Source organism: Lynx rufus, unplaced genomic scaffold, assembly GCF_022079265.1.
Source record: "Lynx rufus isolate CCGP_SWC_20201006 ecotype Redwood Valley unplaced genomic scaffold, mLynRuf1.p SCAF_2, whole genome shotgun sequence".
NCBI classification, from domain to species: domain Eukaryota; kingdom Metazoa; phylum Chordata; class Mammalia; order Carnivora; family Felidae; genus Lynx; species Lynx rufus.
Window position 1 is genome coordinate 186,068,825 of NW_025814834.1, and position 26,635 is coordinate 186,095,459.

General features: G+C 46.1%; 2 protein-coding genes and 1 long non-coding RNA gene across 9 annotated transcripts in view; 1 reads left to right on the forward strand and 2 right to left on the reverse strand.

The window, feature by feature from the left end:
- Positions 1-13,154, forward strand: part of PIK3R3 (phosphoinositide-3-kinase regulatory subunit 3) — a 144,982-nt gene extending 131,828 nt beyond the window's left edge. Inside the window, exons 8-10 of the mRNA XM_047082577.1 lie at positions 2,986-3,060; positions 3,483-3,653; positions 10,068-13,154. Of these exons, the coding sequence (XP_046938533.1) occupies positions 2,986-3,060; positions 3,483-3,653; positions 10,068-10,266 (445 nt within the window). The 3' untranslated portion in view covers positions 10,267-13,154. The remainder of the gene's footprint in view (positions 1-2,985; positions 3,061-3,482; positions 3,654-10,067) is intronic.
- LOC124514529 (uncharacterized) lies at positions 248-13,232 on the reverse strand. Its single transcript, XR_006962623.1, has 3 exons — positions 13,148-13,232; positions 8,335-8,505; positions 248-534 (listed from the first exon to the last, which is right to left on the reverse strand). It is a non-coding gene; the product is annotated as an uncharacterized LOC124514529 (long non-coding RNA).
- A 371-nt stretch (positions 13,233-13,603) lies between these two features.
- The window catches only part of MAST2 (microtubule associated serine/threonine kinase 2), a 233,255-nt gene continuing 220,223 nt past the window's right edge, over positions 13,604-26,635 (reverse strand). For 2 of the 7 annotated variants that reach the window (XM_047082570.1, XM_047082576.1), the window contains 13 exons: positions 25,717-25,849; positions 24,777-24,942; positions 24,145-24,246; positions 23,760-23,882; positions 23,473-23,582; positions 22,965-23,119; positions 22,434-22,717; positions 22,128-22,325; positions 21,041-21,264; positions 20,720-20,842; positions 20,157-20,293; positions 19,846-20,039; positions 16,836-19,536 (listed from right to left, as the gene is read on the reverse strand). In XM_047082570.1, coding sequence (XP_046938526.1) covers positions 18,011-19,536; positions 19,846-20,039; positions 20,157-20,293; positions 20,720-20,842; positions 21,041-21,264; positions 22,128-22,325; positions 22,434-22,717; positions 22,965-23,119; positions 23,473-23,582; positions 23,760-23,882; positions 24,145-24,246; positions 24,777-24,942; positions 25,717-25,849 — 3,475 coding nt within the window. In that variant the 3' untranslated portion in view covers positions 16,836-18,010. The other 5 variants (XM_047082569.1, XM_047082575.1, XM_047082573.1 and 2 more) reach the window with 4 other exon arrangements.

Sequence of the window (26,635 nt, forward strand, 5' to 3'; positions counted from 1 at the left end):
ATCAGAATGTAGCATTCTAGACTCCAGTCCGTACAAATGGAAATTTCAGAGGGTGGGTGTGGTGTGGGCAGTGTGGTGTAGCTTAAAAAGTACAGGTTAATGTTTGCCTATATGTGGGGAAATAATGTTTGCCTATAAATGGGGCTTAGGGTGGAAAGCCACCACCATGGGGTGAAAACTCCCGAGGTTAGCTAGTGAGATACTGTAAATGGGATCATGAGTGAAATTACTTTCCGTCTGACGCCAGAATACTATTGTACTTTAATCACAAACTCCATTTGCCCCTCAGACCCTTTGCTTCTTGCACACACAAGTTTACGATTACTGACTGAATGTTTTCTCCATGGCCATGTGTGTAAGATCTTGTTTTCTTCATGTTCACCACATGGGTAATATCTTGTGAGCCCAATAAATACGGAGATGAAGTCCCTGTTTGGGGCTCTTGTCTTCTCCTGGACATTAGCCTTCCTCCTATTCAATTCTGTGTCCACTCTCTTGCACAAGAGAGAACTCCAGACTCATAATCTGTGACACCTACATACAAAAACCAGAATCTTTGATTACATAGAACCACAGAAATAGAAACTACCCCTCATAGGCATAGACAAGGACACTAATAGTGGGGGCCTACAAATAAGTATATAGGACAGTCTATTAAAGGGTTTTTATATTTAAGAAATGAAACTCTGTAGTCAAGTAATAGAAATGTGCTGATGGCAGGCATGCAAGATAATTTGACCTAAGGATTTAAATAGTTAAAACCCAACTATTTAATATTCTGGAAAACTATATGGTTTAGTTAGATATAGGGACATTATTTAAATATAGATTGAAAGATATATCATCAGAACAAGGTGTTAGATTTTTAGAACAAATGACTTTTATAGAAGGAAAGAATCCACGAAAAAGGAAAATAGATTAGGTTTTGTTCTAGGTAATGAATGTTATGAAATATGTTTATGGGTGACTTTCAAGCATGTAACATAACTTTATTCAAACTCATGGCAGAAGACAGAGTAAAAACCTCTGACTGGGTTTTCTGTAGGCTTCAGGGTTTCTTTGTGTGAGAAAGAGAGTGGGGAGAAAATAAAAGCTTAGAGGTTGGAGCAGTAGCTGTTGAGTTTCAGTAGAGTAAAATTTAAGGTGATAAGTTTTGAGGGCAAACAATTACAACTATGCTGTGCTGAATAGTTTTTAGTAACTCCTCTTTAGGGATCATTTCAGTTTGCTATTGTGGCCAAAAAAAAAAAAAAAAGTCCAGCAAGTACACCTAGCATACAGAAGAACTTTGGAAAGAAGGCAAGGAAGTACCCTAGTCTAAAATTAGGGTGTGTCTGCTCTTGGAAAGCTTATGTGGTTCTGGTCACATAGTGAAACTGAAGAAAGGCCCAAGAAGAAGACTTATGCCATGGACCAATGGAATGAATGGAAGCCCTTGTTTTCTCTGGAAAGTGATAAGATTAAGAAATATACCATCCCTTGGGGCGCCTGGGTGGCTCAGTCGGTTAAGCGTCCGACTTCAGCTCAGGTCACGATCTTGCGATCAGTGAGTTCGAGCCCCGCGTCGGGCTCTGGGCTGATGGCTCAGAGCCTGGAGCCTGCTTCCGATTCTGTGTCTCCCTCTCTCTCTGCCCCTCCCCCATTCATGCTCTGTCTCTGTCTCAAAAATAAAAAAAATAAACGTTAAAAAAAAAAAGAACTATACCATCCCAAGAGGCATGAATAAGTATGGCAAACTAAACCTTGAAAGCTCCTTTAACAAATAATGTAGGCTAAATATAAAAGAGAGCTCACATCATGTGTGATAAATCATCACCTGGTGGTAAAGACACATAGGGTGTTTAGGGAGGTATTTGTTGAATATCTACTAGGTGCTGGCACTGTTTTCAGCAGTGGGGACATGAACAACAGGACAGACTCCTTTCTTTAAAGCAGCTTACATTTTAGTGGGGAAGACAAACATAAGTGAAAATACAAAATAATGTCAGGAAAGTGCTATGAAGGTGATAAGGTAAAGTATAGAGAATAGCAAGGGGATAGCATTCATTGGGATGATTAGGGCAGTCCTCCCAGAGAGATGATGTTTATGATGAGACCTGAGTGATCAGGAGACTGGTTGGAGGATGGTGATGAAAGTGTTTTTATACTCAAGTTTTAGACCAGTGGCCATGTCAAAAGAACTAAATGTTATGGTTTATGTTGTTTTGCATCTAAAGTGTTGGTTTGGTATATTTAAAAATACTCGGGGCGCCTGGGTGGCGCAGTCGGTTAAGCGTCCGACTTCAGCCAGGTCACGATCTCGCGGTCCGTGAGTTCGAGCCCCGCATCAGGCTCTGGGCTGATGGCTCAGAGCCTGGAGCCTGTTTCCGATTCTGTGTCTCCCTCTCTCTCTGCCCCTCCCCCGTTCATGCTCTGTCTCTCTCTGTCCCAAAAATAAATAAAAACATTGAAAAAAAAATTAAAAAAAAATACTATGATTTGCCTAGTGATAAAGTAAATTTGTATTAATTACTCAGATTGTCACCATGAATTTCTTGTGGCTTGCTTAGGTGCAAATAATAGGCCTTGAAATTGTTTTGGAATGTTTAACTCAATATAGTAGGCCATCCAGGACTTCAGTCTTCTGGCTTAGTGGAGATTGCTAATGTGACACCATGCTCATGTAACTAATGATTTCAGAAACACATGTCACTCTCTGTTTGAGTGCAAGTGTATGTGTGCTTATGGTGGTACAACCTTCTAGAACAGGAAAATTGAAAAATGAGGTAAGTGCCTAATTTCAGGTACCTCCCTGTGTTTCTGCTTTTTTGCAGAAAGTTGAAGGAAAAGTTAAGGAGAAACTAGTTTAAGGAAATCTCTGGCCATTCTTAGTGGGAATGGGCTAAAATAAAAGGTTCCTGGACTCTGGAAATTTGGTTGGCTTGGACATGTCTACTTTGGGCAGAGTTGGCACAGATACTGACACTGGTGTCTTCCCTCTGGCAGATGGCTCAATCACAAAGGAGTCAGACAGAAACGCCTAAATGCCTGGCTGGGAATCAAGAATGAAGATGCTGATGAGTAAGTTATTTACCTTTCTGTCAGAGGGTTTTGTTCCCAATATAAGACATGAGCCCTCTTCATACATGCTAAATGTTGGTTCTCATTGTCACTTGAGGACATTGAATCAAGAACTTTGCACCTCTTGAATTGAATTACTTGAAGAGTACTTAAGGTCAGAGACCTGCTGAGCCACATGAAACCTAGGTGCATAAGCACTGCACATTCAGACATTCATGTGTCAGCTGATTGGATGAGACATGTGATTTTTGTGCTTTCTGCACCATAGCAAACAATGAAGTTGTTAAAAACCATATAAGTAATTATTGTTTCACTTTGTCATTTTGTGGTTAAAGATTTAGAAGAGTGTCTTATTCATGAGTTTGCTTTTAGATATAAAGTAACCTGATTGTTAGAATAACATTTTAACATTTAATTTTTAGGACCTATTTTATCAATGAGGAAGATGAAAACCTGCCCCATTATGATGAGAAAACCTGGTTTGTTGAGGATATCAATCGAGTACAAGCAGAGGACTTGCTTTATGGGAAACCTGATGGTGCATTCTTAATTCGTGAGAGTAGCAAGAAAGGATGTTATGCTTGCTCTGTGGTGTAAGTCTTCTCTGGGGGGGTTAACCTTTTGAAAACTTTTGCATTGATTAATAGAAACTCAGCCCCTCATCAAATCCAGTTAAAATTATTTCAAGTACAGTAATGAGGACCCATGGCTTAGACCATTAATATTTGTACAAGGAAAACAGTTTGTTGCTTTAGGAGAAATGATATCTGAAATTCTTTAGGGGATTTTAATTTTTTTTTTAAATTAAAAAAAATTTTTTTAATGTTTATTCATTTTTGAGAGAGGGAGAGAGAATGAGTGGGGGAGGGGTAGACAGAGAGAGGGAGACGCAGCATCTGAAGCAGGCTCCAGGCTCCAAGCTGTCAGCATAGAGTCCCATGCTGCGGAGCTCCAACTCACAAACCATGAGATCATAACCTGAGTCGGAGCTTAACCAACTGAGCCACCCAGGCACGCCTGGGGGGAATTTAATTTAAATGGTAAGTAGATTAGGCCCTGCAATGTTACTACTGGATTTCAGGTATTTGTGAAAAGTAATGTGAGTTCTTCAATTGAAAAGATCACGTAATTCTTTAGTAGTCTCCTCATGTCTAATTTGGGCTTCAGTGTCAGTTTAAGTAAGGCTTGATTAAGAACTGTTTTTACTTCAGAAGAAAAACTATATAAATTTTATACTTAAATAGTATTCTGTTGGGGTACTGATAGAAAATATTGGGTATTTTCCATAAGATGATTTTATGACTTTGTTTGGAAAAGTCTATTCTATTAGTTTCCTTTTTGAAAACAGTTTTTAATGTTTATGAGAGAGACAGAATGAGAGTGGGGGAGGGGCAGAGAGAGAGGGAGACACAGAATCCAGTGCAGGCTCCAGGCTCTGAGCTATCAGCAGAGCCCAATGTGGGGCTCGAACTCCCAAACCGTGAGATCATGACCTGAGCTGAAGTCGGACGCTTGATTTCCAGTTTCTTTGCATTGTGGTTAGAAATCATATTATGTGAGATTTCAACATATCTCTCAACGTTTGAGACGTATTAACGTTTTAAACGTATTGAGACTCGTGGCCTAACCTCTGGTCTATCCTGGATGATGTTTCACGTGCACTTGAGAAGAATGTGTATTCTGCAGTTGTTAGGTGTAGTGTTCTGGATAGGTCAGTGAGGTCTAGTTGTTTTATAGTATTGTTCAAGCCTTCTGCTTCCTTTTTGATCTAGATCTATCCCTAATCAAATTTCTTATCCCAAATGGCAATAAGGATCAGAGTTGAATCCCTAACCTACGAATACAGGCATTGCTGGCTGCAGGTCTTCAGCCTGAGAAGGCTGTAGAGTTAAGCAATTTCTTCTTAAGCTTCTTTATGATGTCATTAACAAATTAAAATGGAAAAACGAGTGAGTTCCATGTGTGACTTCCTACTACATAATCATGTGAATTTTGCTATGAGAATCTCCTAAAAAACTACTTAAGCAAATGTTCTAGGTATATTGGGAGATTACTGTAGGCAGAATGGCTGGTAAACAAGTGGAAGTCTTTGTGTTGCCAGACTTTTGCTTACAGCCATCCTCAGCATGAATGCCAGCATGATATTTGACTGCAGGTAGTTTTCATAAGCAAGGGAGATCTACATTGCTGTGGACCTCAATGTGGTCAAGTCTGAGGCTAAAGGAAGGAGAAAAAGTACACCTTCGCAAGAGACTCAACCTAACCATAGGTTAGGTCACGAGTCTCAGAGTATGTTTAAAACGTTAATACGTCTCAAACATTGTGAGGTATGTTGAAATATCACAAAATATGATTTCTAACCACAATGCAAAGAAACTGGAAATCAAAAACAGAAATTTGGGAAATCCTCAAATGTCCGACTTCGGCTCAGGTCATGATCTTGCAGTTCGTGGGTTCAAGCCCCGTGTTGGGCTCTGTGCTGACAGCTCAGAGCCTGGAGCCTGCTTAGGATTCTGTGTCTCCCTCTCTCCCTCTACTCTTCCCATGCTTGTGCTCTCTCTCTCTCAAAAATAAACAAACATTAAAAAAAATTCAACAAAATATATACTGCATTAATAGGATAATGGACAAAAATTACATGATTATTTCAGTAGACTCACAAAAAGCATTTGACAAAATCTAGTGCTCTTTCAAGTTAAAAAAGCACTGAACAAACTAGGAATAGGAGGGTACTTCCTCAACCTGATAAAGGGTATCTATGAAAAACCCAGAGCTAATATACTTAATGGTGAAAGACAATTCTTTCCCCTAAGGTCGGGAAGAAGACAAAGATATCCACTCTCACCACTTCTAATTATCATTGTATACAAGGTTCTAGTTAGGGTAATTGGGCAAGAAAAATAAAAATAAAAAGCATCCAGTTTGGTAAAGAAAATATAAACTATTAGAGCTAAAGTTCGGCAGGGTTGCAGGTTAAAAGAGCAGGATTCTAAATACCAGTAATAAACAATCTGAAAACAAAATGAAGAAGGCATGTAATATCATTTGTAATATTATCAAAAATACCTAGGATTAAAACTATAAAATGTTATTAAAAGAACTTAAAGGGACACCTTAAATAAGTGGAAAGACATCTCTGCTCATGGATTAAAAGACTTAGTATTGTTAAGATGGAAATAACTTCCCAAATTGATCTACATGTTCAATGTAATCCCTATCAAAAATCCCAGGGGCATCTGGGTGGCTCAGTTGGTTGAGCATCTGACTCTTGATTTTGGCTCAGGTCATGATCTCACAGTTCACAAAATCGAGCCCTGCATTGGGTTCTGTGTTGATAGCATGGAGCCTGCTTAGGATTCTCTCTTCCTCTCTCTCTCTGCCCCTCCCCTGCTTGTGCACATGCGTGTGCTCTCTCCTTCAAAATAAACTTAAAAAATTAAAAAATCCTAGCTGGATTTTTGCAGAAATTGACAAAATGTCATGAGAGAGCAAGGGATCTAGCACAGCCAAAATGGTCTTTGAAAGAATAGAAAAAAGTTGAAATCCTGATTTCAAAACTCAACAAAGGTTTAGTAATAAAAATCCTGAGGTGCTAACAAGGATACAGATGTAGATCAATGAATAGAATTGAGAAACAAGAAATAAACTCTTACATTCATGGTCAGTTGGTTTTCAGTAAGGGTCTCAGGATATTCAATGTGTAGAAAATAGTCATTTCTAACACATGGAGCTGGAACAATGGGAGAGCCATGCAAAAGAATAAAGTTGGACCCTTGCCTCACACCATATATAAAAAATAACTCAGTGGGGTACCTGAGTGACTCTCAGTTGGTTAAGCGGCTGACTTCAGCTCCGGTCACGATCTCATGGTTCGTGGGTTTGAGCCCCACATTAGGCTCTGTGCTGACAGCTCAGAGCCTGGAGCCTGCCTTATATTCTGTGTCTCCCTCTCTCTCTGCCCTTCCCCCACTTGTGGTCTCTCTCAAAAATAAATAAACATTAAAAAATAATAAAAATAGGGGCGCCTGGGTGGCTCAGTCGGTTAAGCATCCGACTTCAGCCAGGTCACGATCTCACGGTCCGTGAGTTCGAGCCCCGCGTCGGGCTCTGGGCTGATGGCTCAGAGCCTGCAGCCTGTTTCCGATTCTGTGTCTCCCTCTCTCTCTGCCCCTCCCCCATTCGTGCTCTGTCTCTCTCTGTCCCAAAAATAAATAAACGTTGAAAAAAAAAATTAAAAAAAAATAATAAAAATAAATAAAATGGATTACAGACTTAAATGTAAGAGCTAAAGGTACAGAATACTTGGAAAACATAGGCATAAATCCTTGTGACTTTGGATTAGACAATGGTTTCTTACAAACCAAAAGCACAAACAACAAAAGAAGAAATAAATAGGGGCACCTGGGTGGCTCAGTTGGTTAGGCATCCGATTTCGTCTCAGGTCATGATTTCGTGTTTTGTGGGTTTGGCCCTGCGTCAGCCTCTGTGCAGACAGCTCAGAGCCTGGAGCCTGCTTCAGATTCTGGGTCTCCCTCTCTCTCTGCCCCTCCCCTGTTTGTGCTCTCTCAAAAATGAATAAACCTTTAAAAAATAAATAAAAAAAGAAGAAATAAATTCGATTTCACCATAACTAAACACTTCTTTATTCTTTTTAATGTTTTATTTTTGAAAGAGAGCAAACATGAGCAGGGGAGGGGCAGAGAGAGAAGGGGACAGAGGATCTCAAGTGGGCTCTGCACTGACAGCAGAGAGCCCAATGCAGAGCTTGAGGTCAGACACTCAACTGAATGAGCCACCCAGGCACCCCTAAAAACTTTTTATATCAAAGGGCACTATCAAAGTGAAAAAACCCACAGAATGGGAGAAAATATTTGTAAATCATATATCTGTGAAGCAACTAATGTCTAAATCATAACTCTTAACAGGAAAAAAACAAATGTTCCAATTTAAAAATGGGTGATTTGGATAGACATTTAAACAAAATGTCACGTACAATTAACATACAGTGTTATTAGTTTCAGGTGTATTATATAGTCCAACAATTGTATACATTTCTCAAAATTCACCAAGATAAGTGTACTCTTAATCTTCTTCATGTATTTCACCCATCCCCCTACCCACCTTACCTCTGGTAACCACCAGTTCTCTGTACTTAAGGGTCTGGGCTTTTTTTTAATCTTTTTCCTTTGTTCATCTGTTTTGTTTCTTAAATTCCATATATGAGTGAAATCATATATAGTATTTGTCTTACTCTGATTTCACTTCGAATCATACCTTCCAGGTCCATCCATGTTTTTGCAGATGGTAAGATCTCGTTCTTTAATGGCTAATATTCCATTTTGTATGTATGTGTATGTATCTCCCATATCTTCTTCATTCATGTATCGATGGACTTGGGTTGCTTCCATATCTTGGCTATTGTAAATAATGCTGCAGTAAGCCTGTCTTTTTAAACAGCAAAGGAAATCATCAACAGAACAAAAAGGCAACCTACTGAATGGGAGAAGACATTTGCAAATGACATATCTGATAAGGGGTTAATATCCAAAATATATAAAGAATTTATACAATTCAACACAAAAAAAACCCCCAAATAATGCAATTAAAAATGGGCAGGGAACATGAATAGACATTTTTGCAAAGAAGAAATATAGATGGCCAACAGACACATGAAAAGGCACTTAACATCACTCATCATCAGGGAAATGCAAATTAAAGCCCCAATGAGCTATCACTTTACACTTGTCAGAATGGCTAAAATAAAAAATTCAAGAATCAGCAAGTGTTGGTGAAGACATGGAGAAAAAGGAACCCTTATACATTGTTGGTGGGAATGCAAATTCATACAGCTACTCTGGAAAACAGTATGGCAGTGGTTCCTCAAAAATAGAACTACCATATGATCCAGTAATTCCACTACTGGGTACTTATCCAAAGGAAATGGATAGACATTCCTGTAAAGAAGATATATAAATGGTCAATAAGTCTATGAAAAGATGCTTCACATCATTAGTCCTTAGGGAAATGCAAATCAGAACCACAATGAGATTATACTAGATTATACTAGATTATACTAGAATGATTATAATAAAAAGGATGGACAATAACAAGTGTTGACAAGGATGCAAAGCAATTGGAACCCTCATACACTGCTGGCAGGAATATGAAATGGTGTAACCACTTTGGAAAACAGTTTGGCAGTTTCTCAAAAAGTTAAAAAGAGATACCATATGACTCAGCAGTTCCACCCCTAGCTCTATATCCTAGCTCTGTATCCAAGAGAACTAAAAACATAATCCATACAAAAACTTGGCAAATGTTTGAGCTACATTATTCAGAATAGTAAAAAATAGAAACAATCCACTTGTCCCATTAGTCGATGAATGGATAAATAAAATGTGGTATATCCAGACAGAATATTATGCGGCCACAAGATGAAGTAACTGATGCAGGCTACAACATGGACGAACTTCGAAAATGTGCTAAGTGTGAAAGAAACCAGATACAGAAGGTTGTACAATATTGTGTGTTCTATTTATGTGAAATTCCAGAATAGGCAAATCCATATAGAGACAGAAAGTAGGTTAGTGTTTGTTAGGGTCCAGGGGGAGGAGGGATACAGTGTGACTGCTAATGAGTACATGGTTTCTTTTAGGGTAGTGACAATATTCTGGAAATTTTTCCACAACCTTGTGAATATTCTAAAAAATCACTGATTTGTATACTTAAAAAAAAAAAAGGTTCTCTTTCCAGTGCAATCTTGCCTCACGAAGATTCACAGCTTAGTGATTATATGCCACCATCCATTTTCCTTCTGCCATGTCTTGGTGGGAGGTGAAAGGTGCCTCTGTGATAAGTCTGTAAGGGGGGTGAGGGGACACACATGGATGTGACATTTTACAAATTTACTGCTAAACCTCTTCCTTTGCAGAAAAATTGGTCATTTAGGGTCTCTTTATCATCCCTGCTCTAATTCCCTGTGGTGTTTGTGTGTTGTATCTTGGCAGCGCCGATGGGGAAGTGAAGCACTGTGTGATCTACAGCACTGCTCGGGGCTATGGCTTCGCAGAGCCCTACAACCTGTACAGCTCGCTGAAGGAGCTGGTGCTCCATTACCAGCAGACGTCCCTTGTTCAGCACAACGACTCCCTCAATGTCAGGCTTGCCTACCCTGTCCATGCACAGATGCCCTCGTTCTGCAGATAAAGAGGGAGTGGGAAGAGAGGTGGCTCTCTAGCATTTTTTTCCTACAGTTTTTATTAGACTATGAGGGCATTCTTTCTACGTAGACTGCTTGTTTTGCACAAGAAGTGATCCTGTGAATGTGGAGAGGCCGAGAAGCAGCCTGCCAGGATGGGGGCGCAAGAAGCCTGAGCTTCTCTGAGACTCCGCTCTGCCGCTGCACCAACATAGGGAGCTGGAAGCAGATGTTGTTTTCTGGAAAGCCTATTTCATTGGGGTTTTTGTTTTGTTTAGCCAGGCACCCTCAGCAGAACGTATTAGGTTTGATGGGGGTAGGGGTTTATATCTGGAAATCTCTGAAGAGTCCTTGTCCTCTTGGTCTTCGACTCTGAGAATGTGGCAGGGGCATGGCTCTTTGGGGAGTTCTGTTTTGATCTGGCGGTCTCTCTTAACTTCCTCCCAAAAAGAAGTCTGTTTTGGTTCTGTGGTAGAATGGCATTTGGTGAAAAAGACAACCAAAGGAAAACGAGGAGGCTTGGGATTTCATTTAGAGAATCTTAGTCAAGGGGGTAAAAACACCTTCAACTGGAGGTACTTTATTAACTAACACAAGTTAGGCGTCAGCATCTCAGTGGCTCCTTCCTCTAAAGAAGCATTATGTTTAGAAACCAAATTGATCTCAGCAGAATAATATTTGTTGCCAGACTAAGGTCTGATGGAAAAGACAGCACTAGTATCTGAATGCACACTTCTGTACCAAAACTTGAAAGGAAAACTAGAATTTGTTAGTTTTAGCAAACACTAAAATTGGTCAGTGCAACTCCTTCTGCCCCACCCTTGTTTCTCAGAGATGAGGAGTAGTGTTCTTTTTGTGGGCATGGTGAGCTTTGAATCATAAAATGAAGTTGGTGCTTGTGTGGTGTTTCCTTAAAAGAATGATCTATTGTTTGAAACCTTTGTAACTTGTTTGTATGAGTAAAGAAAAGGTGCAATCCAGTGCTTTTAGATGGCTTGATATACCAAATAATGATATAGAACAACAGTCTTACATGTGCTTCCCCAAGTTTAAATACCCTGCAGAAACAGTAAACGTGGTTTAATTTCCCCTCATCTCCCTCTCCTTTGCTGGGTAAGGCTTAGGGGAGATCTAGGTGGCTAAGGTTGTAGCAGGAAGGGAGCCAGACTGTTGTCAGGGACCTCAATAATTCACAGACCCAGAGGCTGGGGGTCATCTACATCACCCATGTGCTTCCATACAGTGGTTTCTGAAACTTTTGCAAGGAGAGGAAATAATGGCTTGGAGTTTAGACTGTTAGTAAAAGCCATCTGGAAGTTTTTCACTTTGCCTTTTTGTGAGCCTGCCATTAAGATGATGTGCACAGACTGTCCTCATGCTTCAGTGACCCTGATTTTAGGCCAGGAATCTTCTGCTCCATGTGGTTTAAACCTTCCAGCTGAGTGAAGCTAGCGAGCAGAGTTGGAGGCAGGCATCTATTCCTACCTCCATTATGCCCCACCCCCATCAGTCCACACTCATTCAACAAATAGAGTCCAGCTGCCTCCAAGCCAGTCCTGGAACCATAATAGGTTCAGAGTGAGTCAGCTGTTTGAGTCCAAAGCTGTGCAGTCAGGCATCCTGGCTGAGCTACAGAAGCAGCCAATATCCGGGTCTTGGTACATAAGGCTTACCTAGGAAAGTTCTAATTTGTGGGATGAAAGAAAGAAACACTGCTTTCCCTGAGCACTTATCTTGGTGACAGGGTCTAGAATGGACCATGATGTAAAAATAGCTTACAATTTTTGGAAAGACCTCCAGAGTTACTAACGATGAGGATAGGAAGAAAAGGGCATATCTTTGGTTTTTCTTTGGTTACATAGCAGTTTCAGGATTAGGTGAGGCAGACAAATGAACCCCTCCCTCCAGTGTCCCATTCTGACTTAAGCCCTTAACGATAGCCAACTGCACATCCCTTCTCCACATTGCCAGCTTGAAATCTTGCAAGTTTTACTGAGTAGTATCAGCTTAGTTGCTGCTAGGCCTTGTACCTGGTATTGAACCTGCTTAAGCAGTTGGGTGCTCAAGATTGGGTGCAAGAAATCCCTCCTTTCTGGTACTAAAATTTAGTGAGTTCTGAGTGTCTCTTCTAAAATAAAACAGGAGTAAGGATACATGCCTGTGACGTTGAACCATGTGTTGCTCCTTTTCAGGCAGACATTAAGGTTGTGTAGGGAGAGAGCTAACACCATCTAATATTTACACTTCGAATAAGGGCTGGCTTGTAGAGAAGGACTCTTCTTTTTTAGTCCTACATTCCTTCACTTTTTTCTTTCCTGTTTTTTATTCTTGAATTTGTTGCTTTGTGGGAACTAAGGCCTTAGGGATCATTTGAGAAATTGGAAAATATCTTTTCTGACTAGTTGCCACATGACTTGCTTGATCCTGAGCCAGTGGAAATGGCATAGGGGACCAGTCTACTAGCCACTTGGAGGGGTAGCATGCAGCTCTTTTACTCCATGGTCCTTCATCTGAGTGTAGCTCTGTGTCCTGTCCCATGATTTGGACCCTGGGACTCTCTCTCTTGGCATCTTAACTACAGCCTCACTGAAGCAGGGAGTAAAGAGACAAAGACCAGAGGGGCTTGTTTTTCTGGCTAGGGAAGCCAGCCACCAGCATGGAAGCAGCTTGAGGCTTGCTGAACACAGGTCCTAGGCCCATCTTTTCCAGACACAGATTTCATCACAGAACAGTCCTCTTGGTCTCTTCCTGATCTTAGATGCTAAATCTTGGCCAGGCCTCAGGACTGTATAGGCTAGCTGTGTCCTTACCACTGATTTTGCCAAGGTTGAGGACTTCCTAATACCACCTTTACTCCATCTCCAAGCCTTGTTGGGACCTCCCACTTACCTTGGACCTCATGTGCTCTAAAGGCATTGATAGCCAAATGTGGTGTCTTCCATAAGTCTCCTCTTCTTGCTACAAGGAACCAGCCCCATGGGTCCTCTTGGGCCAAGAATTGCATCTGGACAATTCTTGGTTTTTGAGGTGGTCTTTGTTGCCAGTTAAGACTCCAAAGTAGGCCTCTATAAGGCTTCTGTGGCCTCAAAGCAGAGGGTGCAGATGGAGGCCTGGCTGAGCTCTCTGCTGCCAACTGCTCATCCTTGCTGTAGCTGCAGCCACTTGTGACAAACCTTGTTTCCTTACAAATTCCAGCATGTGACTTTGGTGCCCTGTTGTTACTTGTGAAAAATTATTCTTCTACTGTCTTTGATGTAGTCAAAAACAAAAAAAAAAAACAAAAACAAAAACAAAAAAAACAAAAACAAAAAAAAAAATCCCAACCATGTAGTTTATGTAAAAATATCTGATTCACAAAGAAGCCAACTATATGTCTTGTGTTGGGACAGTTCATAATGTAGTTCCTAGACCACTTTTGCAAATTGTTCTTGTCACCAGATGTGTTCAGACATTGCTGTGCAGTTGTGGGGGAGGGTGGGGGGAAGGTGATGGGGGAGATACTTTTCAGTCTTTTGTTTATCTTCCCCAAGAGGGAACAGTCTGGCCAACTTGCTCCAGTAATGCAATAAAAACATTGCAATAAAGCACCTTTTGTCCTCATGCTATGAAAGGGTGGCCTAGGGGTGGGAGGCAAGCAGAGGATTAGGGTGTTGAAAGCCCTGAAACTCCCAAACTTTCTCTGTCATGAGCACCAAAAGGTTGGTCCTGGGGCTGAACTGGGGCCACGAAAGGCGCTCCTCCTCCCCTGAACAAGAAGAGGAAGTCGCTCCTAACAGGCATGATGCCAACATCTCCATCCAGCACAGGACACAGGGACACTCAGAAACCAACCCCAAGAAAGTTAAATCTGAGAGCTGTTTCCTTCTCGCCCCATTCCTAACTACTAGAAAGTCCAGCTTACAGATTCTCATCACACCTTTCTACCCGGAAATAAAAGTGTTTCCAGAGTCTATTCTGGGGGTAAATGTTTGTTGCCCAAGGCCCTTGTCACCCTCCTGCCACAGCACTTTGTTAACGTTTCTCTATGTTAGGGACATAATTAACAAAATGTGACCACCTCTTTGCAAAGGACATTGCAGTTTTCATGCAGTCTCTCAGGCCCCACCCAGGTGTGTAGTGAATTACAAATCAGATTGGGTAGTGGGTAGTCCATTGCCCTAAATGATCTTGCCTATGTCCTTTCTCCCCATATGCTAGGAACTGATAGAGGATCTTCCCAGATCCTGAGTTGTTCCCACTCTCTGTATAGGACACTCAAATTACTGTCTCCAGCCTAGTCCTGTCTTCTGAACTTCACCTGCTGTCTGGATATCTCCACTGGGGCCTTGAGTGTCCCACAGGGACTGCAAACTTTGTTTCCAGAGAAAACCTATGCTTGGCTATGAATTCCCTTTCCTACCACCAAACCTAAAACCTATGTCCACATGACTGCTCTGCCTCTCACCTGTTAAATTACAAAAGCTGGCCCTCCTCCAACTAAAAGCTAACCTTTCCACATGTATTTTTGTATCTATTTTCTCCCTCCTCCTCAGGAATCCCCCATGATCAGTTATCAATTCTTTCACTGTTGTTTTCTCTCGACTGGGTCATCTGTTGACATTGAAACATGGTTGGGTGTGTCTCAGTCCACTTCCTGACCTCTACTGAATCCTACATCCCTTCATCTCTTTGCCCCCCTTCAAAGCCAAACCTTTTTTTAAAAAACTGTCTAAATCTGTCTTTATTTCCTCTCCTCCACCATCTCAGTTCAGGTTCCATCACCAGCTGAAGCTGCTTTCCTTGAGGTCTTCAATAACCATCATCATTGACTACTTGCCATGAAAAACTCTCCCCTGGACCCCATGATGACTCAGCATCTGGTTTTCCTCCTACATCTCTGTTCCTTTTAATTCTTCAGACTCCTCTGGCTGCCTTCTCACTGATGTCTTTTTCCTTGGCAGTTTTATCCACATCCATGATTTCATCTACCATCTTTAGGCCAATTAAATCTTTGTTTCTCCTGCTCAGTCCTCTATTGGGAGGCACCTCACAGCATACCACATGCAGTGTCACCACTTAGCCCAGGTTCTCTTCTACTGTTTCACATTTCGGGGTGGAAATATAAAATTCATCTGGTTATGTAAGCCAGAAATGCAGCAGTCATCCACAAGGCCTTCCTGTTTCTTGTCTACACAAAACATCACCAACCCATATCAGTTTTACTTTCTAAATGTCAAAGACTTCACTTCTCCCCAACTACATTGCTTCACTTCATTGCTTCACTCTAACCTTAATACTGCAAAGGCCTCCCTTCTTCCATTCTTGCCCCCCTCAGATATATTCTCATAACAACCAGAGTTAGCTTTTCTTTCTTTAAAAAAAAATTTTCTTTAATGTTTATTTTTGACAGAGAGAGAGAGTGCAAATCGGGGGGGGGGGGGTGGGCAGAGAGAGAGGGAGAATCTGAAGCAGGCTCCAGGTTCCAAGCTGTCAGCACAGAGCCCAATGCAGAGCTTTAACTCACGAACCATGAGATCATGACCTGAGCCAAAGTCCGAAGCTTAACTGAGCCACCTAGGGGCCATCCCCCGCCCCCCGCCTTTTTAATGTTTCAGAGTTAGCTTTTCAAAATACAAATCTGAACCTGTGTAAAACCATTAATTTTCAATTGCTCTAAGGGTAAACCACAGAATTCCTAAAATGGTCTGGTTTCTCCCACGTTTAGGATCTCATCCCCCACTTCAGTTATTCTTCCCTGGCTCCTTCCCTTCAGATAGTCCCAATGTCTTGGGTTTTCTTCCTTCTGCAACTATTCTTTATACAATCCCCATCTATTCCTATGGCTTTACCAACTATTTGCTGGTAGTTGTCAAATCTGTGTCCAGCTACTACACTTTCCATCAAGGTTTTCCTAGTATTTCAGACCACCATAATGGATCACTACATCATTTTCTCTCTGGTCTGCTTGTTCCACTAGAGCCTTCCTTATATACTGAAGCCAGTGATATTCTAACACATAAATGTGATTATAACACTTTTGTGCAGTTGTCTTTCAGAAACCCCTCCCCTCAGGCTAATCTAGTGATGTTTCTCAAAGAGACCACTGGCACTTGAGACAGCTGCCTTGTGCATTACAGGATGCTTAGCATCTCTGTGCCTACTCTTTCCTCAATCACCCCCCACTTCTAACCTAAGAGAGGTAGTTCCTCCCTCCCACAAACTGTTGCAGGATGTGCTTGCCCCCACCTCCTTCACCTGTGGTATTACGGTGCTTCTAACCAGATCCTGATCTACATGGGAGGCTCCCCCAGGCAACCAATTACCTGTGTTCTCAGTGTCCAGTACAGGCTGGCTGAGGGTCTGCTGCCAATGAATGACTGAAGGAAAGAGGAAGTGAGTTCAAGAAGGGACTGAAGGCTGAGGGGCCAGACATCTACTTGTGGACTCTGGCGCCACAGGCAGGGTACGCCCTCTGGCGGCCACAGCCTTCTCCATGCAAGGTGACAATGAGTTGAAGGGTGCAGGAGGCACCCAGCCAGTGGCCCTGAGGCATTTTCCTGTCTCCAGTCCTCTGGACGCCTCTCCTTCAAACCTGGGCATTGGATTATGGGACAATTAGTGCAAGGCCACAGTTTGAAAAGTCCTCCATCACCATGGAGGTACTCCACCACAGCCTTACTTTCTGCTCCTGTGATGCCATCTCCTGACTCCTCCAACACAATGGCCCCATAGATGTCCTCTCCCCTCCCACACCACCTGCTCACCCACCCGCCAATGCAGTCCCACTCACTGGGGGCCATCCACCTTGGTAACGTCTACTTCCGTTGCTAAGGCCCATCTGACAAAAGCCCAGGAAGGGCTTACTGGCTACAGACATTAAGGCATCTCTGTATTTTCACCTCAAATGGGCTTTCAGTGTTTTAACAAGTCATTTCTCCCTTCATTTCAAAACTCTTCCCTCTCTTGGATTTTAGGATTCTCTTCTTGCTGCTGTTTCTAAGTCCTCTTTATTTGCCTTAAATGCTAGTGTTCCTCAATGTATCACTATTGATACATTGATGGCTCTCAAATTTCTATCTTCAATCCAGATTTTCCTACTGAGTTCCAGGCCCATGCATCCAGTTACCTTCTGAATGTCCCTCAAGTACCTCAAATATATCCCAAGTTTAACTCCTCACCTCCTTCTACCTCATCGTCTGGCCATGAAACACTCCAAGTTAGGAGATAAATATGGGTTGTGGAGTCAGGAAAGACCTAGGTTCTAATTGTAATTGTGCCCAAGCTATGTTAATATCTGAAAACCCAAGTTCCCTCCTCTATAAAGCCAGACTATTAGTTGCTAAGGGGTCTTCTATAACTCCCCATCACTTACAGAAAGTCTAAGCTCTTGGAAGATCATGAAATATGGCCCTTGCCAAACTCACTAGACCCATTTCCACTTTGTTTTCTGTTTCTTGAATATACCAAGTATATGGTAAGTGCTGTACTTTTTGCTTGGATACTCAAGACTAATGCCCCCCCCAACTCTTCTAACCCAGCAAACTACTATCATCTGTCCTGGAGGTTGGAGCTCAGACGTCGGAGTCTCTGAGAAGCCACATTGGGCTTAGGCAACCCTCCCCTGACAGGGGAAAAGTGTGTTATTCACCACTCTATTCTCAGCGGTAACAAAGACCTTGAGTTACATTTGTGTTGACTGAAAGAAACAAGACAAAGATGGTTTCCAAGAGCATGTATTACACAGATCTGAGTGCAAGAAATGGCAAACGACTGTTAGGTTTGCTTTAAAAGCTCATCAGGCACCAATGCCAAGTCCTGATGCTTTTGAGGGCCTGCTGGGTCTCGGCCTCTCCGGAGCAGGCTGGGCCCAGGCTCCTGGGTGAGAGGGCAGCTTCTGCGTGGAATGTCCTGCTTCCTATCACCTGAGGCATCAGGCACTTTGGTGATGCCCAGGGCTGGCTCCTCTTTCTCTATTTGTGCACATTCGGGCTCCCACAGCCAGGTTTGGCGGGGAAACTCACAAGGTGGATGGACCGGCCCAGGGGCACCAGGTGGCCATGACTTCACCTCCTGTCTGGGAGACAGGTTCTCTGAGTGGACTGGAGTTATGGTTTCCAAATCCTGGGAGCTGGCCATCCCACCTTCCATTGTTGCCTTTCTGCTTGGGGATGCCCTGTCTGGACCCTCAATAAGAAATTTCCAGGCCCATGGGCCTGGCTCTCCAGAGGTCGAGGCGACAGCAGAGGGACTGGTAGGGAGAAGTCCTGAAGAGCTAGGACAAAGTGCTGTTAGTGCCTGGGTATGGAAGTGCTGGGCCTTCCAGCAGCCTTCAGGAGGGATAGGGTCTGTGGGTCCAGCCTTACCTAGGCTGGGGGCCGGTGATGAGGAGCTGGCAGCCTCCTCAAAGGCTTGTGGGATCCCAAGCCTCCTCTGGGGGACACTAGGGCCTTCCATTCCGGGATCCTTCAGTGTGATCTCTGTCAACAGGCCTGGGGCCGCTGAGCCCTGGCTCTTGGGGTCCCTAGACAAGAAGGCATCCTCTTCCTCACCCTCTCCTGCTCCTCTGAGGGGTGGGTCCCGGCCCACTTCTGGGCTTGGTGCCAAGCTTGGTTCCTGTACACCTTGGCTGTTCTCCGGCCCCTCCTCGGCGTCATCCTCTGAAGAGTCAACCTCACGGATGGCTTCCTGCTTCTGCAGCGACTCTCGCCGTTCAGCCCGGTCCTGTCGGAGAGCGCCTAGGGCCCATGAGGGAGAAGGCTGCAGCACCCCCTTCCCTGGCAGTGACCCTTTCCCAGACAGCACACTCCTGGTCCCAACCACCTCTAGAGGGCTGACTTCCCTGGGCGGCAGTTCCTTCTTTAGCTCGGGGTGGGGCAGGTCAAGGCTATGCTTCCGAGAAGTGGCTAGCTTCTTCTCGGAAGCAGCAAGCGCAGCTGCCAGTTTCTCAGCTGACTGTACCCTCTTAAGTAGTGGTGAGCGGGGCGGCTCTGCACTCTTGGGTCGTGAGAGCTGCCTGCCCAGAGGAGGCGACAAGTGAAGCTTGGTGGGGAAGGCCTGGGCTCCATGTCCAGAAAGGGGTGATGGGGAGCGCTGGGGTGAAGCTGCTGGCGGTGGGGAAGGGGTATGGGCCAGCGGTGACAGAGGGATGCTGCCGGCCGACTTGCGCCGTGGAGAGCGGTACTGGCGCTGGAGCTTGGGTGCCAGGCCGTGCAGGGAGCTGGGTCGTGTGTGCCCAGAGCCGGCTGGAGAACTGGGCACGCTGGAGCTGGGGGAGCTGCTCTGTGATGAATTTCCTCCCACTTTGCACACACAGACAGACACACAAAGGCAGAACAATGTTAGCTGATAGAAGTGACTGAGGGGCAAGGCAGGGCTAGCCCTAGAATGTCCCAGGATCATCAAGGTGACCCTAGCCAGTGAACCAGAGCCCAGGCTACAGAAATAAAGTCACCCTCCACCCCTGTCACCTCCTCCCTAGGACTGCTGAGTCTTTCAGGGGGTAGGGTGAAGGAGTTTCAGAGTGGGGCCGCAGAGAAGCACAGAGGGCCTATAGGCTCTTTCCTACCTCCCAGGGGCTGTCTCTGTGATGTGCAGGGAGCACTTCATACCTGAATGCAGAGCATCAGGGGTCACCCGGTAGCCCTGAGTGGGAGATCGGGGGGAAAGGCTGTGGCTGTGTGTAGGAGAGCCTGGCCCGCTCTCCCCTGATGATAAGGAGCGGTTAAGGGAGGAAAGGCTACGGCTGGTGTGCAACAGGGATGCCTGCTTGGTGATCTTCCGGAACAGGGAGCTCCTTTTTTTGCTGCAGAGACAAGAGTCAAGGGCTGTGTGAGTTGGTGCACGAGGCATAGCATATACTGGGCCCAATAGCCAGGGCTCCGAGCACACACGAGCACCTAGGTGGCTCAGTCATGCTCACCTTTCTTGCCCATCTTTGCCCCGGCTCCGCTTACTCCTTCGGGCCATCTTGGCCTTATAGCTGCCCTTCCGAGCTGGCCCCACTTTAATGGATGTGTTCTCCAAGGGCGTTGTTGAAATAGACACCTTGTTTCCACTCTGGGGAACAGAGCGTGAACCCAGGCTAAGGCAGGGAACATATTTTTGCTCCTACCCTCACCCTCAGGCATGGCTACCCCACAGCTCTAGCTTTTGTCCCTACATTGACAGGTGTGAACCATAGGCCTGTCTTCCCACTTCACAGATTAGGAAATGGCTCCAACTGGAGCCTGGACAGTTTAGGGTTGGGAAAGTGGAGAAGAGGCTCATTTGTCTTGTTCTTCAGTCCTATCCATGGCTCAGAAGGATCCCTGGGCCTTGGTCAGTGAGAACGCTGCTTTCCAGCAAAAGCCCACTGCTATGGGTGCGTCTGTCCTCAGTGCCATGGGTGTGTGCACCCAACTCTCCCAATTCCCCGTAGTAAGTCATAGACTTATAAGGCAGGGTCACTGGGGGACCACGTCAGGTAGCATACCCAGCACTAACCTTCAGAATCAGCTCCACCACTTCTGTGTGCACCAGTCCATGCACAGGCTCCCCGTTGACATGAGTGATGAGGTCACCCTGACGAAGCCCTGCCTCACTGGCTGGACCTCCATCCTCCACGTGCTGCCCCAGGGAGATAACAATCCTCAGCCTGGAGCCTGAGTGTAAAGTGTGGGGCCTGGTTCTGCTGTTCCCCACCCCCACTTTATACCCTGAGGATAGTTTAGGCAGGGAAAGAAGCAGGGACAGACAGGCCCTGATAGGGGGAAGGCAGAACAATGACAAAACTGGGAGACAACAGGTCTGGATGGCCAGACATACCCACACCATGTGGTGCACAGTGTAGACGTCTGAGTCACCCATGTAGACACGGATGGCCCGCAAGGTGAAGCCATACTTCTTGCCAGCTCGGTGGATGACGATGGGGGGCCTCGAGCTGCTGAGGGCTGGCAAAAAGTCCCTGCTTGGAGAAGAGTCCCTGGATGACGGGTTGGATGACTGGGAATGTGGGGACATGGGGCTGGCCAATGGAGAGCAGGTGTGTTCTGGAGAAGGAAAGACAGGACTGAGCAGGTCAGAGGACCCTGGCCTGGCCATACTTCCAGCCCAGCTCCATCTAGGCTAGGCTGCTGATGCCTCACAGCTGTAGTCACAGGCAGAGACTAAGCCCAGGGATGTCTTCACCACAGACTCAAGAGCAGCAAAGCCCCTCACATGCCCAAACCACCCCCCTTAGCCCAGGAGGTGATGGCAGCTAGCACTTACTGAATACATACTTGTATCCATCAGGGGCCATATACGCTCTCTGTACGTATTCATACGTCCCAATTACCCTGCAAGCTACCACTAGTAAGTTCTACGATTTTTTTTTTTTTTAATTTTTTTTTTCAACGTTTATTTATTTTTTTGGGACAGAGAGAGACAGAGCATGAACGGGGGAGGGGCACAGAGAGAGGGAGACACAGAATCGGAAACAGGCTCCAGGCTCTGAGCCATCAGCCAGAGCCCGACGTGGGGCTCGAACTCCCGGACCGCGAGATCGTGACCTGGCTGAAGTCGGACGCTTAACCGACTGCGCCACCCAGGCGCCCCAAGTTCTACGATTTTTGATGAGGAACTTGAAACTCAGAGAGGTTAAGCAACTTTGTCAAGGTCAGGAGCCAGGATCTGAATGTAAGCTCTCTGCCTCAGAGCCTGCACTCATTACATAGTGCCATCTCGCCTTGTGGCATATGCACACACAACCTGACACCAGTGCACACTTTTAGAGACCTCTCATCTCCTAACAAGGAGGCAGCAGTGACACACAGTCTCTCAGATACCTGCCATGCGCAGACCCTGCCAAAGGCCCACAGAGATTCCAGGGCCCTTCCTGTGAGTTTTATCCTAGTTCCCTGGAGGGGCTTACCTGTAGGAATGAGGAGGGACAGGGTTGTGGCTGAGGCGGACTTGATCACTTTGTTGATGGGGCGAGTGGTGCGCTTTTCTGCTGAGTCCCCGGAGAGCAGTCGGTGGCGGGCCCTGCGTACCGCCAGGTCACTGATGGCCTTGGCTGTGGCTCCCTCAGTCAGCTGTGGGGTCCCACGGCCTCCTCGAGTCTCCAGAGCTGTGGGCCCAAGTGAGCACTGAAACCTGCAATGCAGTGGAGCCTCACCCCCCTGCCTGCCTGCAGCGTCCTCCATTCCAGGCCTCCTGGCCACCTGCTGGGCCACACCTGGACTGGAGCTGCAGCTCTGGCCAACAGGCTCCTCATCTAGCTTCAGTCGCCGCTCTACTGGCCGTTCAGGGACAGGCCCAGATACCCCTTCTCCAGATGGGGGTGTCAGAAGCCATGTACCCTCCAGCTGCTGCCTCCTGGGGGTGCTGCTAGCCTCCTCAGGGCCCTCAGGGAAGTGAGGAGCATCCAGGAGACCTGAGCAGCGGCGTCGCACTGTCAGAGGAGGGCTTGAGTCGCTCTCCGTGTGGGATGACTCTGACACTGACAGCCTCTTCCGCAATCTGTGAGACACAAGGCCCAGGGTGAGACAGGCAGGTGGTCTCCTTCCTCCAGCTCAGGCTTCCTGAGGGGCTCACAAGAGTTGTAAGTCATAGAACTTTTTTCCTCTGACATTCCCTTCAGCAGCCATCCCTGGGATACCCCCTCACCGCCACCAGCACTGCCCCCCAGCATCTGAATCTCGCCCATGATCTGTAACAACTAATGGATGGCTATGCTGCCCACCCTAGGTGGATTCTGGGTGCTCACATCTCAGGGGAGCCAATCACCCAGCTCCGGTCTCGGCCCTTCAGCCCTGCCAGGCCATCAGAGCGGTCGTCCTTCTCCTCACTCAGGCTGCGCTTGGTCGGGGGTGGTGCCCGGCACTCCTCAAGCAGGGACAGCCGCTCCATGCTACTGTACACCTGTGGGCACAGAGTCTGTGCCAGGGACAGGCCCCAACAGCCACACCTCCCAAAAGTATCCTTGGCACCTGAAACCCAAGAACTGGAACCAGTTTTCCCCTTCCCTCCTCCATACCAGATGAACAATTCGAGGAAGCGGCTATTCCACTGGCCTGACTGGGCCTCACCCCTGGCATCTCTGACGTCAGGGCCTGGAGTGGTTCTTGCGATATCTGTCATATGCAGGCTGGGCCCCTTCTTCCTCTTTTCCTAGGGGTAGCCCCGTCACATGCTCCCCCCAACCTGCCCCAGGCATATTCCTTGACAGGTCCTCTTCTCCCAGTCCTCCCCAGCCTGGGCCTGCTCCATCGCACCTTGCTGAACCTTGGAGAGCACGATGAGAACTGGCGGATCTCCAGGCAGCCATCCTCACTCACTTCTTCCTCATCCTCTGAGTCCACGTGGTGGTAGCGCTCGGAGCGGGCTGGGTCAGACACACAGGACAGTTCCCTTTAGAGGCCCTGGGTGGTGCCTCCTTTTGACCTTTATCAGACCTCAGAGGACTGGAGAAGTGACTCCCAGTACCAAGTGGAGGGTGCACAGGTGTTTCTGGGCAAACAGGTAGGATCCCCACTTCTCCCCATCCCACCAGTGGCCTTACTGTCAAAGTAGCTGGTATCATCCTCTGACTCCAGTTGAGGAATAAATTCAGCTTTCTGGCGAAGAAGTCCTGTCCAGTCCAGACCAGTAAAGAACGGATGCTGCTTCACCTCAGAAGCACTGCCTGTGGACAGGGAGGGTGTGGGCGAGGCGCAGGATGAGCTGTGTGGAGTCCAGGCCAGCAAGTCCAGTGAGAACCCAGACCTCAAGAGGCCAGTCCTGAATGCCTCAGCTATGGCACCTTTCTCCTTGTGCTCACAGGAGCAGGGCAGTCTCAGGATCAGATGCGCTGCCCATATCTGAAGCCTGAGCTTCCCGGTTGCATGGACTCAACCTCCCTCTTCCCTCTTCCAAGTTGTGAGAAAGGTCAGTGGGGCCTGTCCTACCTGCACCCAATCTCTCCAGAGGGTTCTGGTGGAGCAGTTTAGAGGTGAGGTCCTGGGCATCTGGCGGCAGTGCATCCTCCCCCTCAGGCCACACAATCTCATCTGAAGAGTTGGGGGTAAGAGGGAAGGAGTGGTTTAGAGAAGGGTCTCAGAGGTTGCAGGCAGGCAGAGTGGGGAGATAAAGAAGAGGGTTCTATGGTAAGACATGGGTAGGGAGGCATAACGGGCCCAGCCCAGAGCCACTGAAAGCCTTGCCCAGGACCCAACTCCTTAAGTTCTATAGGTTCCTGCCCTCCTAGGGGGTCGCACATACCCTAGCCCGAAGCTTGCTCTTGATCCAGGACTTCCCCTGTCCTGAAGCTCCAGCTCACCCTGCCTTTACACTTCAGACACTAGTATACTCACACATACACAACACAGGCATATGGGGGATACATGAACACAAATGGAACAAGCCCCACATGACACACACAGTGCACATGTACCCACACACATTTGCATCTAAGAGGCAAACATACTACACATACACACAAATTCAGAACAAGAACTCATAAGCCTCACAGGTGCATGTGTAAATCATATTTGTGGATCCAGACTCTGTCTCCCCAGTATGCCAGGGTGATGGTACCTACCACTGATCACTTGCCCAAAGAGCTCCTCCGGAGTATCTCCAAAGAAAGGGACGCAACCCACCAGGAACTCATACAGGATTATGCCCATGGCCCACCAGTCCACTGGCTTCCCATAGCCCTGACGCAGGATCACCTCAGGCGCAATGTACTCCGGGGTCCCGCATACCTGGGCACAGAGAAGCCAGGCTGGCTCAGCATCCTGAGGTAGCTCATTGGCATAATGGCTGAAGAAGCGGGGATGTTCCCACCTCTGGAGAAGAAAGTCTCTGAAGGAAGACTTGGCTTACTTTGGTTAAAGAACAAGATCAATAGGGACCCAGGGTATCGGATTTGGAACTGTTGGTGGAGTGAATTTACATACTTCCTAACTAACCAAAACATACACTTCTAGCCTGGAACAACCACTCCCTGAGCCCTTAACAACTCTTTCTGGTATCTTGTTCCCATAACTGGCCTCTGCCCTCCAGCCTCTCAAAGGACAGACCCTATAGTTAGTCACATGACTACTACAGGGATTTGCAAATAGTCACAACCTGAACTGTCAAATCAAGGAACATCCAGAGGCTACTCTCAAGAAGCTGGACCATAATCCAGTGGAGACTTGGAGCAGTGTTCCAAGAACAGGCTCCAGAAGAGCCTTGCCCTTGACCGAGGCTATAGGAGGTTCAGGACAAATCTCAGGTTAGTCTCTGAGAGTAACAATGGTTATATGACCTATTTTGTCCAAACCCTGAGGAAGATGATTTTGGATTTTATATCCATATGATTCTTGTGGCCCACCCTATTTTCCAAATGTGCTACCTACCTCAATACCTCCGTGGAACCAAAAGGTGGAAAAGATAGGAGCTCCCAGTCTTAATATCTAGCTAAGTATATGGCCCCCTACCCTTATTCTGAAGTCTGGAACTCAACTCCCAAGGTCTCAACTATCCTTCTGTACCTGCTTGTCCAGGAACTCCCGGGCATCCTTTTCAATGTGGCCCTCATACAAGTTTGTTGTCAGGCTCATGAGGCCAATTTTAGAAAGGCCAAAGTCAGTAAGCTTGATGTGCCCCATGGATGTAATCAGGAGGCTGGGAAACCAGAGAAACAAAAGTATAGGGTTATTTCCTAGTTTTCTAAGAGTGCTGATTTTTTATATGCCAAAATTTCCCAGTCAGGCTTCCACAGGGTTCCTGTGGGATATAAGCAGGGTAGCTTCATCAAGGAGACCGGCCCCTATGAAAAAAAAAAATCTCTGCCTTTGTGAGTACTACATTCTGCACAAGAACTAACCTGCCTTTTGCCCATTCCCCCAACTCATTAATGTTTACTCCCCTCAACTGTATTCTATGCTGGGGGCAGGTACCAGCCAGCTGACAGACTGACTTTCTTCCACAGAAAGATCATCCGCATCCCAAGGCTCTAGCCATACCCAGCCCTCTTTTCTCACTGGGTGTCTCACGATACCCAGACTCAGGGAGAGGCGAAAGGGGTGAATCATCTTGCTCCATGTGCACAGCTGGTTTTAAAATTTTTTAAAGCTTATTTATTTTGAGAGAGAGAGAGAGAGACAGAGAGAGAACAAGCAGGGGAGGGGCAGAGAGAAGGAGAGACGAGGGGCAGAGAGAAGGAGAGACAGAATCCCGAGCAGGTTTTGCTCTGTCGGCGCAGAGGCTGATGCCGGGGCTTGAACTCATGAACTGTGAGATCATGACCTGAGCCAAGATCAAGAGTTGGTCACTTAACTCACCACGCCACCCAGGCACCTCTCCACAGCTGGTTTTAAAGGAGGGTTGATTGGGAGAAACCAGAAATAAGATCTCACAGAGAATGGTCTCTCTGTTCTCCCATTACATACTCTGCTGGGACCATTTCAT